Source organism: Leptosomus discolor, chromosome 12 (assembly GCF_034619465.1).
Source record: "Leptosomus discolor isolate bLepDis1 chromosome 12, bLepDis1.hap2, whole genome shotgun sequence".
Lineage (NCBI taxonomy): Eukaryota > Metazoa > Chordata > Aves > Leptosomiformes > Leptosomidae > Leptosomus > Leptosomus discolor.
Window position 1 is genome coordinate 1,560,259 of NC_141402.1, and position 12,501 is coordinate 1,572,759.

A 12,501-nucleotide genomic window follows, 5' to 3' on the forward strand; every position below is an offset into this window, starting at 1 on the left:
CCAAAGGGTGCGAGGAGGCTGCCGGCAGCCTGCCCAGCCCTTGGGCAGCCCCGGCGGAACCGCGCCGCTCCCGGCGGACCATGGAGACCGGCAGCAACTTGCCGAAGGCTTGTGACCTCCCCGGGCAGCAGGTCCCGGGCAGCGGGGCTGGGAAAGCCCCCGAGGGTGATGGTGATGGTGGGAAGGGGAGCGTGGACGGCGATGCCGTGAGGTGAGAGCGTGCGGTCGGGACAGAGCGGGAGGTGGCCGGAGGGTTGTGGCTGCTCTGCCCCTCTCCCTCGGGACTCTGGGTTGCTGCTGGCTGGACTGGGGCGATGTGGAGCTCCTCTCTCTCATCACAAGAGCATGAGGGGCTGGGATGGGGCTGGGATCCCTCTGACACCCCTATCCCCGCAGCGGGAACCCCTACGAGGGGCTGGTGAGGCGCCTGCGGGCAACCTGGCTCTCGGGGAGGACCCGGCCCCTGGAGTACCGCGTGGCCCAGCTGGAGGCCCTGGGACGCTTCCTGGAGGACAAGAAGCAGGACATCCTGGAGGCCACCGCCTTGGACATGGGCAAGGTGAGAGGGGGGACACACACCAGGAACCGGGGGACCCAGTGGCTGGAGGAGCCGAGGGGCTGCCCGCAGCCCTGCCGGCTCCTGCCCTCCCGCAGAGGGTGGATGCGATGCCCCAGCGGAGCTTCCCCACTCGTTCGGGGCTCCGTCCCCGTGCTGGGCTCTTTCCTGGACTGGGAACCAGTGGGTGTGAGTGGAGGCAGCGAAGGGGAGACCGAGCCGGAGCACGTCCCAGCCCACCTCCTCCAGAGCTCATCCCTGCTCCCGGTGCGGACAGAGGAGGGGCTGTGGGGAGCATCCAGACAGACTTAGCCATTCCCAAACCCACCAGCCTCAGTTTACCTCTTTTCCCCGACTCCCGTCACCCCCTCCGCACGCTCCCTTGCCTTGGGCTTTCCACCAAACGTCGTCCCCTCCCCTCTCTCGGTGCTCACCCAGGCTGCAGCTCTCCGAGCCTGGACCCCCACCCCCAGCTTTGCATCGTCCCCTGCCTCTTTGCTGCCTCCCTCCCGCCTATGTCAGGGTCACCAAGGGCAGGGGCAGGGCAGACCCGTCCCCCTGCATCTCCACAAGCCCTCAGAGAGCTCCAACCCTCCACCCCCCGCCCAACAGTTCCCCCTTCGGTACAGCTCGTTCGCCCACAGCCGCCACGCACCGTACAGGGCTCATCATCTCTTGTTCTCCTTCACCAACTTCCCTTTGGACGTCTCCCCCATCCTTCCCTCACTCCGGATCGACGGGATCCGCATCATTTCTCCTGTTTTCAAGGACAGTGTCCTGCATCATTTGTCCTGTTCTCAAGCAGCCAGCTCTTGTGCTGAGGGGAGACCCGCAGTAACGCTTGATCCCTCCAGGGAAAGGTGTGCGGCGTTTCACCCTGCTTCCCACTTGCTTCTGCCCCCTTCGGCTCCTCCTTTCCCGATCTGGGCAGGAGCCTGACACCCACCTGCGCTGGGAAGCCTCCAACGTGGGGTTTGCCAACTGCTGCCCCCGCGCGCTGCTGCCGGCGCCGACTCGACCCCAGGCAGATGCTCCCTCGGCGGAGGGAAACGGGACGAGCGGAATTCCCTTCCCTGCCGGGCGGTGAGCAGCTCCGGTGCGGCTGGTGCGGTGCCTGCAGCTCGCCCGGTGCCCAGCAGCTGGTGGCCAGGGCCGTGGTGGGAGGTGGGTGCGCGTTTGAAGGTCTCCCCCATCCAACCTCCAGCGTGCGAGGAGAAGAGAAACGGTGAAGCTGAGACGGAAAAACTCTGCCGATGAGCCCCAGACAGCGCGAGGCCATCGGGGGTTAAAATTTGGGATTTAACACCTGGGTTAGCGCAACAATACGCAGGAGCACAGTCACGAATTATTATTTTTTCGTAATCACACGGTTTCCTCCGCATCTGCCCACACCAAGCCCGGGTCGGCAGCACCTCGCTGAGGGTCACCCCCGAGCCGCCGGCGATAATAAACTCCCACAGCTCAGACGTGGACACAAGGATGGGACACGGAGCGACGTCAAAGGTCTCCCCAGCCCAGGCTCCCCGAACGCTGCGCGGAAACGGGGCAAACACGCCCCAAACTTCCAAATACCTTCGGAAGGCAGCAGCGCTGCCTCCTGTCTGCGGCGAGGGCCGTCTGCGTGCTCCGCGCTTGCTGCCGCGACGCGGGCTGTCCCTGGGGCCACAGCTCCTCCAGTCTTTTCTTGGGGACGCGTTGGACACCTCCCACCGCGCCCTCCCTGGTCGCTGGGTCTCTGTGGCTTCTTTCTTCTATTCCGCAGCGAGGCACCAGGCGCTCTCGGTCTTTTCTGGCCTCATCTCGGAAAGCCCCGTGCGGGGCTCTGCTCCTCCTTGGGCTGCATCCCCCGGCACGAGCCCGGCTGCTCCAGCCCACCCGAGACACCGGACGCCCACCGCAGCGGGCTGACGGCTATCGTTGGCGTCGGTCGTGCTTCCCTATTCGCCCGAGGTTCTCTTTTCCTTGGAAGACACCTCCAAGGCGTCAGCCTGCTCAGGCTATCTGCTTTCTCCCTCCTTGGGGGGCCATCCCAGCTTCTTCCTTCACCTTGGTTCTCCTGCCGATGCCGTGCCGAGCCACGCGCCTGCACCGCTCCCAAACTCCTCCGCCCTTCGGGCTCCCCGGCCGCATCACCGTCCCTCCTCCCACCCTGCTGAGGACAACCTCTGGGAACCTTTGCTTCCCGCTCTCCCTCCTTCCTAGGCTCGGCGGGGGGTCTCCTCCCCGCTTTCTCAGCTCAGTCTGCCAAAAAAAACCCTGCACAAACAAGCTCTAAAATCTGGAGATTCCCTTTTCTCCCATATTTCCTCCCAGATCTTGACACCCGGGTGGCGGATATCCCTCAGGACCGGCTGGTTTTGTCCTTCAGACCTGCCACTTCCCCACCAGTCCCTGCCCACCTTCACCTCCCACCGTAGCCCTGGGTGAGAAGAAACCTGATCGTAGGACAAACACTGAGGGGTCCCTTCTCCTCCCCAAATATTTGATTTTCCCAAACCTCACCTGAGCTCCCAGCAGGCAAAGCCCCACCGCAGGCAGGTTACTGCCACCGGGACAGGCCTGGTGACATCGCAGCAGCATTTTGGAGCTCACCAACACCCCCCACACGGTGGGGCTCGCCCCCTCGCTGTGCCGTGCGGCTTAGGGGTGAGAAAAAAGCGTGCACGGGCTTGGCTCCTCAAATCCTGGGTGAAAAAATACGCAGGGTCGGGACAAGAGCTGCTGCTGCGCCGCAGCACACGCAGGGCTGACGCGTTGGGCGCTCCGTGTCCCCAGCCGCCCTTCGAAGCCGAATTCACCGAGATCCTCCTCTGCAAGAATGAGCTCCACGAGGCGCTGAACAACCTGTCCCGCTGGATGAAGGATGAGCACACGGAGAGGAATCTGGTAAGGGGGGGGAAGCTGAGGGAGAGGATGGGAGGAAGGACCCACCCCCTGCGCAGAGCTGGGTGGGGTGCTGGTGCGGAGATGGTGGCGCAGGCCGGGACTTGTTCCGCGACAAAGCGCTCCTGACGCGGTGGCTGTCCTGCAGGTGACGCGGCTGGACTCGGCCTTCATCCGCAAGGACCCCTACGGGGTGGTGCTCATCATCGCGCCCTGGAACTACCCCGTCCACCTCCTCCTGGTGCCCCTCATCGGGGCCATCGCTGCTGGTGAGCTGACCCTCGGGCCTGGAGGATCCAGGCACCGGTGAGGGCACCTTGTCCCCCAGCTGGGGTGCCAGAAGGGCTGGCCACCACCATGTCACTACCCTGACGTCCTGTCTATCTCCCCCCAGGTAACTGTGCTGTCATGAAACCCTCGGAGATGACCAAGAACACCGAGACGCTCCTGGCTCAAGTGCTGCCCAGCTACCTGGACAAGGTCAGCAGCTCTCCCCGTCTCATGGCCGGGGTGTTGCCACCCCCTGCACACACGGAGCTGCGCCCTGTGCCCTCCTGGAGCTGTGCTTTCCGTGCACACACCAGCACCGCCCCACCCCTGGTTTCAGCGGCTCCCGCACCTCCTTCCTCCACACCCGGCCAGTGTCCACAGGCCCAGCAGCCAGGGATGCTGTCGGTGGGGACGGGGACGGGGGTGGCCCGGGCAGACGCTGACAGCGGGGGACCCTTCCTCTCCCGCCGCAGGACTGCTTTGCCGTGGTGACCGCCGGCGTGCAGGAGACCACCAGGCTGCTGGAGAACAAGTTCGACTACATCTTCTTCACCGGTACGTCCCGCGGGCCGGAGCAGAGCCCTGCCTGGAGGGTGCGGGATGAGGAAGAGGGGTTCCCCCCGGGCACCCCGCTCAGCGTGAGACGGTGGGCAGCCTGCGGGCAAGCAGGACCCCTTCCCTGCCCTCTGAGAAGGCCGGGCTCGTGTTGGGGCTCTGGTGTCAGGATCCAGCGGAGGATCTGCCACCAACGTGCCCGAGGATCTGACAGCCATAACTGGGATCTGTAACGGCCGAACTGGGGGATGGCGTGGTGGAGAGGGTGCCGGCGGTGAGGGCTCAGCCCCGCGTTGCGCCCCGCGGTGGGCGCAGGACAGGAGGGGGACGTGACGTCTTCCCTGGCCCTGGCTCCTCCTAAGGCTGAGGCCACGGGCTGGGCTGTAGCGTGGTGGGGTCCTCACCGTGCTGGGTCTTCTCCTGGCCCGCAGGCAGCCCCTCCGTGGGCAGGATCGTGATGACGGCCGCCGCCAAGCACCTGACGCCGGTGACGCTGGAGCTGGGGGGCAAGAACCCCTGCTACGTGTCCGACACCTGCGACGTGCAGAACGTGGCCCGGCGGGTGGCCTGGGGCCGCTTCTTCAACGCGGGGCAGACCTGCATCGCGCCCGACTACGTGCTGTGCAGCCTGGAGATGCAGGAGAAGCTGATGCCCGCCCTGCGCGAGGCCATCACCGAATTTTATGGCCCCAACCCCAAGGAATCCCCCGACTTTGGGCGCATGGTGGGGGACAAGCAGTTCCAGCGAGTGCAGGCGCTGCTGGGCGGCGGGCGTGTGGTCATCGGAGGAGAGACGGATGAGAAGGAGCGCTACATCGGTGAGGGCTTGAGCTTCACATCAGTCTTTGTCCTTGTATGGAGCGGACTTGGATTTTGGAGAAGGTGTCACATCTGGATGGGAGGTTCTAGATGGAAGTGACGTCCAGGGAAGGATTGCACAGGATTCGGGGAGCTTGGCGAGGCATCCTATCGTAGAGGAGGTCTTGGGGAGAGGACCAAGGCGTCATCTCCACCCTCTGCGCGCGGCTGATGCCTTTGGGTTTCTTTCTCGGCAGCTCCCACGGTGCTGGTGGACTTGCAGCCCTCTGATCCTATCATGCAGGAGGAGACCTTCGGCCCCATCTTGGCCATTGTCACCGTGGCCAACGTGGACGAAGCCATTGACTATATCAATCGCCGTGAGCGGCCGCTGGTCGTCTACGCCTTCTCCTCCGATGACAAGGTACCGGGTACAGGCTGTGTGTGAAGCCGGGGCCACGCTTGCCCCCTTGGCAGGTGCATTCAGCCGTGTTCACGCTCCAAACATTTTCTTTAGCGCAGCCAGCCCTGCCTGAGGGGGAAGGATGGCTGCCGGCGGTGTGGGAACAGGGTGTGAGACCCACGTCCACCTTCTCTCCTTCCTTCCCAGGTGGTGAACCAGGTCCTGGAGCGGACAAGCAGCGGTGGCTTCTGCGGCAACGACACCCTGATGCACTTCGCCCTGATCTCGCTGCCCTTCGGGGGCATCGGTAGGTCCAAAGCCCCCCAACCCGCCTGCCCCCGGCCAGCGGGAGCCAGGCGTGACCCTACCCCCCGGGGCCTGAGCCGTGGTGAGGAAGGGTCTCAGGGGAGCCGGGGCACCCAGGCCCAGGGGGCTCAATGGTCTGGAGGGAAACCCACCAGTCGGAGCCCAGCAGCAGCCCTTTGCTTCGCTGCGCCCGGGCCGAGCTCTGGGGCTTTGCAGCCCCGTTTCTTGCTGAAGATGCGGGGAGGTTTCTTCTCCCCGTGTTCTCCACCCCCAGCACAGCGCTCCCTGTTTCCATGTGGAAATGCCTTGTTTAAAAAGTAGGGAATTTTGAATGGGGCCACCACAGAAACATCTCCAGACCTTCCTTTGCACGTGCAGTGCCTCGGCAGGGTGCTGGCACCCAGCCTGCTGCTGCGCTTCCCCTCTCCTCGGCAGAAGAGAACTTTGGTGGTGATCCAGTTTTCAGGAATTCAGAATTTCAGTTTTTCATGGATCTTCTAGACCCTGGGTCTGAAGACAGCCCAAGTTCCTACAAATTCCCAAAGGCACACGGGTTCCTTTACGTAAACTCCTGAAGACCTACACCGCATAAAGCAGCAGGGGATCCAGACCGCAGCCTCGCAGAGATACGATGAGAGTGAAAAACGTCACAAGCGTTTGCCATCGTCCCGTCTCACAGCTGACCAGTCGCCCAAGGGCGGTATTTGTAAGGGAAATTTATTCACACGTGCAACTTCTGGTGGTCCTCCCTGTTCCTTCACGCGAAGCTTTTGTACATCAGCAGACCACGAAAAGGCCTAAATTTGGCTCTGAAGTACGGCATTGATGGCTGAAGTAAGGCACCCGAGGAGGCTGTCGCCACACTTCCTGCGGTGCTGCAGTCTTCTCCGCACCTGCACGGGCCAGCAGGCAGTGCTTTTAGGTTTACTCTTGAGGAATTCAAGCAATCATGCATGGATTCGCGTCAGCGTGAAGCAAGGAAACGAGTATCAGCTCTAAACGGTGTCGCCCTCATGTTTCAGTTGACCTGTGTGACTCTGAGCTCCCACGGGATGTCTTCTATCCTGAGCATCAGCTGGAAAACAATCCTTTCGTCCTGTTAAAGGCTTTGGAAAGAAGCTGTGTCTAGTTCTGCATTCTCCCACCACAACCCTGTGCAGATGCGTAAGAACAGGGCGAGGTGCAAGATATCTCCTCCCAAAAGTCTTCCAGCCTCCATCTGTTCCCAGCTCAGATGATGTTCTAAGATAGAAGGGTCCTGCCTGTTTGGTAAGGGGTGCCGGACCCCACATACTCACCCAGCCTCTCCTCGAATCCAGGGAAACCTGTAGTCACTACGACACCCCTGTGACATGGCGTTTCACAGCTCACGGGCAGCAACAGCACTTTGGGGCTGTGTTTCTTCTGGATGTCTACTTGAAAAACACGTCCAGACGTGCTTCTCTCTTCCCTTGGGGAGGAAGGAGTCTGGGTAATGGGGACACCCACTTTTGATCAGAGGATCTTCACTGCCATGGACAACCAGCTCCTATCCTCCTCCCGAGAACCAGCCGCTCAGCCGGCCAAGAGCCGTCTAGTGACCTTGCCCCGTGCTGGGGGCTGCTGATGGGCGAGGGATCAAACAGAACTCATCTGCTTGACGGGGGTTTGCATTTTATCAGGAAGACCGATCAGCTCAAGCTCACAGAGCTTTACTGCACCCCTTACCAGCACACAGTTGGCTTTCCCTATTTTCTGCCAGCCTGCCTGGCTTTCCCCGCTTGCTCCTGGCCAGCCAGCTTTCACCTCCCAACAGTCATTCCACCCATCCGTGGGTCACATCCTCACCACAGTCACCTTGACAACCACCCCCCTCCACTCCTGGAGTCCCACCAGCAGCGGGGCTGGAGCCAGCACGGAAGGGGACAGGTTTTGGAGGGTGTCCCTGCGGTAGGGAAGCTTGCCTGGTGGTGGCATCTCCCTGCTGCTGCCCGCTCCAACACCATGTGGGTGACGTCCCTCCCAGTCACTCTGGCACCAGCCGAGGATTTGTGATCAAGAAAGTGAGTTGGTTTTTATTTTGAGAAAGTTTTCAGATTTAGAGTAAAAAGAGAAACTTGAGAGGGGATGTAGGAAGCACCTGGGAAAAGAGCTGAGAATCCAGAAGCAAGCCCAGTTTTCTTCACGGAGTGTTTTAGGTGCTTAAGCACCCATGGTGATGGGAACATGTCTCCCAGCATCCTCAAGGGCATCCGTTAAACAAGCCGTACCTGTTTCAGGCTGGTATAAACCACAGCTTCCTCCCTGGAGGGTGAGGATGGGAGGGCGGCGACCAGCGCTCTCACTGCCTTTCCCTGCCATGCCACGCCGAATGTGCTGCTTTCCCGCCCCCTCCCCCCTTCTCCCATCCACCACCAAAGCGGGGGCACTTCCGATCCCCTCCCTGAAACAGCAGGACGACGTGAAAGGCTCCAGCCTTCGCCCGGTTTCCTCGGCTCAGAAATCCTCCAAGGCGCAGCTCCTCCTGTTGGGAAGACGATGTTTCGCGTAACTCTTACTCTAGCAACCTTCTTCTGAGCCTGGTGTAACGTGGTGAGCTTTGAGGGCCGAATGTGTTACCTGAAATGGTGAAATCCACACTGACAGGAGGGTTTTGGGGGAACCTTTCCTCCTCCCGGCCCGTTCTTCCTCCTCCAAACATCCCTCAAGCCCCATTTCGGTGTCCAGCTCGGTCACCTCCATTGCTCTCTTCAGATCAGTTTCTGGGGAAGCTGGACCGTGGCCAGCCCTCCCCGCTGATCCTCAGGTTAGAAAGCAGCTGGATGAAGAAGTCTTGCTGCCCACAGACACAAGCGGTCTCCATCACCGGCGCCTCCTCCGTGCTGCCCTCCAGAGGGGAGCTGGAAGCTCCATTTCGGGCTCGTTGGCCCCAACGGTGGGTGAGCGACGGCCAGATCCAGCCACCAACCGGGGACCTGTGCTGTGTGTTACAGGGAGCAGCGGCCTGGGGACGTACCACGGCAAGTTCACCTTCGACACCTTCACCCACCGCCGCGGCTGCCTGCACCGCAACACGGGCCTGGAGGCCCTCAACGCCCCGCGCTACCCGCCCTACAGCCACCAGAAGCTGGGGATCGTCCGGGCCGCCAGCGGGGTGAAGCGCAAGGGTGCCTGCACCCTCCTCTGAGGGGTCCCCCCCGATGTCTCCTGTCCCCAATCCTGGGGGCCACGGGCAATGAAAGATGTTTCCCCGCAAGCGCCGGCCTCCCGCCTGCGTCCCTTCGACCTCCTGCCTGCCCCTGCCTGCTCACCCGCTGCCTCCAAGGCAACCGACCAATCGGCACACGGGATGGAACCGCTGGCCAATAGGGAGGGGGAAGAGAATTGGGTGGGGCCAGCGGGTGGGTGGAGCCTGGCAGAAGGTAAAGGCAGGGCCCCACGCCCCTCCGGCGCCCCACACCGCTCCAGCAGCCCCCTCGCCGGCGCTATGGGTTCCAGCTGCCTCCTGCTCCATCTCCGCCGGCCCCACCACAGCAGAAGGGGGTGGGAGGGCTGGGGGGGGGTGCGCCGGGGGTGGGGGAGGGGATATGCTGGTGGTCACCTCCTGCTGCCTGTGCCCCCCAGCTTGGGGACTCTCCCCCGAGAAGGTCCACACTGTTTTCCTTCCCAAAGCCCTCGAGCTGGGGATGATCCCAGTTTCCTCCGCCCCACGCCCTGCAATCCGCCCTCCCTTATCTCACACGGGCGGGCAATCCCCTCAGCTATCAGAGACCTTGGAGCGAGCGCAGGCAGCTGAGCTGGGAGGACAGGGACAGGTAAGGCGCCAGCAGGGACGGGAGGCCTTCTCCTGCAGCATTTTTAGGGGGGTGCTGTCCTCCAGAGCCCCTCTCCGCTCGCTCCTGGTTGCTTTGGCACCACCCAGGTGGGTTTGTGGGCTCCGTTCCTCCATCCCAGCTGCTCCTCCTCTCCTCCAGCCCCACTACCCCCACCCTGTGCTTGGAGACACCAAGTCAAAGCCAGCCCACGGCTTCTCAAGGACAAACCCCTCTTGGACGTGTCCCACCTAGCACGGTGCAGAGTCCCTGGGGAGCAGCCTGGACGCCCTCTGACCCACGGCAAGCGGTATCTCCTCATCAGCAGGCCGGGGCTCAGAGCCCCCCTCCTCTCAGGATGAGTCCCCACGCAGGGCTGGTGAGCCGCCTGCGGGCAACCTGGCTCTCAGGGAGGACCCGGCCCCTGGAGTACCGCGTGGGCCAGCTGGAGGCCCTGGGACGCTTCCTGGAGGACAAGAAGCAGGACATCCTGGAGGCCACCGCCTTGGACATGGGCAAGGTGAGACCACCACGGCCAGAGTAGCCAGTGGCAAGCGCTTCCCTTTCCAGCACTTGGTATTTTCTCTCCCCTCTGCCTCTTCATTTATAAAACTCTGTATCTTGACCCAAGTTTTCTCGCTTTTGCTCTTCCACCTCCCTCCCCGTCCCGCTGCGGGGCAGTGGCAAATGGCTGGGCGGGTGCTTGGTTGCCGGCCAGGCCCAGCCCCACCGCGCCTGGGGAGCAGCGGCCTTTGGGGTTTTGTAGTTATCTTCAGCTTCGCCTTTGGGGATGTCCCTGGGCTGGCGGGGGGGGAACCACACAGCAACTCTCTCTGGCTGCACAGGAACAGGATGAAGTAGCTCTGGGGGAGCCTTTGGTGAGAGCGATGTGGGGCCCTTGGTCCCGTCTCCGCCTCCGGAGCCCCCTCTGCATCGTGCCGTGCGGGGTGTAGCCAAAACTCTTGACGTATCGAATCCATGTCTTCAACCACGACCTTCTACCGTGTCCCATGAATCTGTTGGCATGGGGCCCGGTGGTGTGCCGTGATGGGGGTGGCACCACCACCGATCCTTGCCACTGCAAGGCCACACGGTGTCCCCAGGGGTGTCTGCCCCAGCACAGACAGTCCCATCCTGCTACGGCTGCGTGCTGACCCCTGTGAGGACAACCACGGCGGGGCGGCCCTGAGGCTGTGCCCACGATGACCCCCTGTGTGTCCCCAGCCGCCCTTTGAAGCGGAGCTCGCCGAGATCTCCATGTGCAGGAGCGAGCTCAACCACACGCTCAACAACCTGGGTGCCTGGACGAAGGATGAGCACGTGGAGAAGAGCTGGGTAGGTGGCTGTAGATGGCCAGGGATGGGTGGGACGGGAGGCAGGTGGCCCTCACACCGCCCTTCCCTCCGCAGGCGACGCAGCTGGACTCGGCCTTCATCCGCAAGGACCCCTACGGGGTGGTGCTCATCATCGCGCCCTGGAACTACCCCATCAACCTCCTCCTGGTGCCCCTCATCGGGGCCATCGCTGCTGGTGAGGCTGGGCTGTGTCCCTGCCACACCAGGGGGGTACCAGAACCTGACTGAGGAGGGGGTGCTATGTCCTCCCTGGGGTGGGAAGAAGGGGAGGGGTGGTGGGGCTGCACCGGGGGCAGGTGGTCTGCTCTCCAAGAGTGAAGGTCTTCACCAGGAGGGAGCTCCTGTCCCGCAGGTAACTGCGTTGTCATGAAACCCTCCGAAATCAGCAGGAACACGGAGAGGTTAGTGGCCGAGGCGCTGCCCAGGTACCTGGACAAGGTAGGAGAACCCTCTGCTGAAGCCACCTCCCCCTCCAGGGACACCTACCCCTCTGTGTCCCAAACCTACTGGGCCGAGCCACCTCGCTCTGCTCCGGCCCGGCTCTGGTGCCACACTTCCCACCTCCCCTCCCTGCCACAGGACTGCTTTGCCGTGGTGACCGCTGGCGTGGAGGAGACCACCAGGCTGCTGGAGAACAAGTTCGACTACATCTTCTTCACTGGTACGTCCTGCGGGGACACTCCAGTCCTGTCCCTCTCTTCAAGACAGGGGCTGCCCCAGCAGATCTGTGGGGAGGTCTTGACCACGCTGGGCTCACGTGGCTCCCCCCTGCCCGCAGGCAGCCCCTCCGTGGGGAGGGCGGTGATGGCAGCCGCCGCCAAGCACCTGACGCCGGTGACGCTGGAGCTGGGGGGCAAGAACCCCTGCTACGTGTCCGACACCTGCGACGTGCAGAACGTGGCCCGGCGGGTGGCCTGGGGCCGCTTCTTCAACGCGGGGCAGACCTGCATCGCGCCCGACTACGTGCTGTGCAGCCTGGAGATGCAGGAGAAGCTGCTGCCCGCCCTGCGCGAGGCCATCACCGAATTTTATGGCCCCAACCCCAAGGAATCCCCGACTTTGGGCGCATGGTGGGGGACAAGCAGTTCCAGCGGGTGCAGGCGCTGCTGGGCAGCGGGTGCGTGGCCATCGGAGGACAGACGGACGAGAAGGAGCGCTACATCGGTGAGGGCCCGGCGCGTTCCGCCGGCGGGAGGGCAAAAGCGCGGGGTGGGGGTCCTGCTGGATGCGGTCCGTGACACCCAGCCAGGCCGCCCCGGCTCAGCTCTCCCCCACCCTCCCGGCAGCCCCCACCGTGCTGGTGGACGTGCGGCAGGACGACCCCATCATGCAGGAGGAGATCTTCGGGCCCATCCTGCCCATCCTCACGGTGACCAGCGTGGATGACGCCATCGCCTTCATCAACGCCCGGGAGCGGCCGCTGGCCCTCTACGTCTTCTCCTCCCGCAAGAAGGTGCGGAGCTGGGTGGGAGGCAGCACCCCCCGCAGCCTGGGTCCCATCCTGCTGCCTGGGTCCTTTGGCTCGGTCCCAGGAGGAGAGAGCCCCCGTTGTCCCCACCCAGAGGCAGCAGAGAGGGGAAGGCA

General features: G+C 63.1%; 2 protein-coding genes across 2 annotated transcripts in view; both read left to right on the forward strand.

Annotated features, from left to right (window-relative positions):
* Positions 1 to 80: 80 nt before the first annotated feature.
* LOC104351928 (aldehyde dehydrogenase family 3 member B1-like) lies at positions 81 to 8,937 on the forward strand. Its single transcript, XM_086472102.1, has 10 exons — positions 81 to 211; positions 397 to 559; positions 3,332 to 3,442; positions 3,588 to 3,708; positions 3,834 to 3,919; positions 4,183 to 4,264; positions 4,696 to 5,082; positions 5,320 to 5,486; positions 5,673 to 5,772; positions 8,744 to 8,937. The coding sequence occupies exons 1-10, from the start codon at positions 81 to 83 to the stop codon at positions 8,935 to 8,937; spliced, it is 1,542 nt and encodes a 513-aa protein (XP_086328228.1).
* A 48-nt stretch (positions 8,938 to 8,985) lies between these two features.
* LOC104345305 (aldehyde dehydrogenase family 3 member B1-like) overlaps positions 8,986 to 12,501 on the forward strand; it is a 5,618-nt gene continuing 2,102 nt past the window's right edge. The window contains 10 exon segments of the mRNA XM_086472375.1: positions 8,986 to 9,172; positions 9,375 to 9,565; positions 9,888 to 10,082; positions 10,787 to 10,897; positions 10,972 to 11,092; positions 11,270 to 11,355; positions 11,497 to 11,578; positions 11,696 to 11,965; positions 11,968 to 12,081; positions 12,204 to 12,370. Coding sequence (XP_086328501.1) covers positions 8,986 to 9,172; positions 9,375 to 9,565; positions 9,888 to 10,082; positions 10,787 to 10,897; positions 10,972 to 11,092; positions 11,270 to 11,355; positions 11,497 to 11,578; positions 11,696 to 11,965; positions 11,968 to 12,081; positions 12,204 to 12,370 — 1,524 coding nt within the window.

Coding starts and splice junctions, on each gene's coding strand:
- LOC104351928 (XM_086472102.1), top strand. CDS start 81: ATGGAGACCGGCAGCAACTTGCCGAAGGCTTGTGACCTCCCCGGGCAG. Junction 5,083..5,319: donor TGAGAAGGAGCGCTACATCG/GTGAGGGCTTGA, acceptor CTTTCTCGGCAG/CTCCCACGGTGCTGGTGGAC. Junction 5,487..5,672: donor CCTTCTCCTCCGATGACAAG/GTACCGGGTACA, acceptor CTTCCTTCCCAG/GTGGTGAACCAGGTCCTGGA.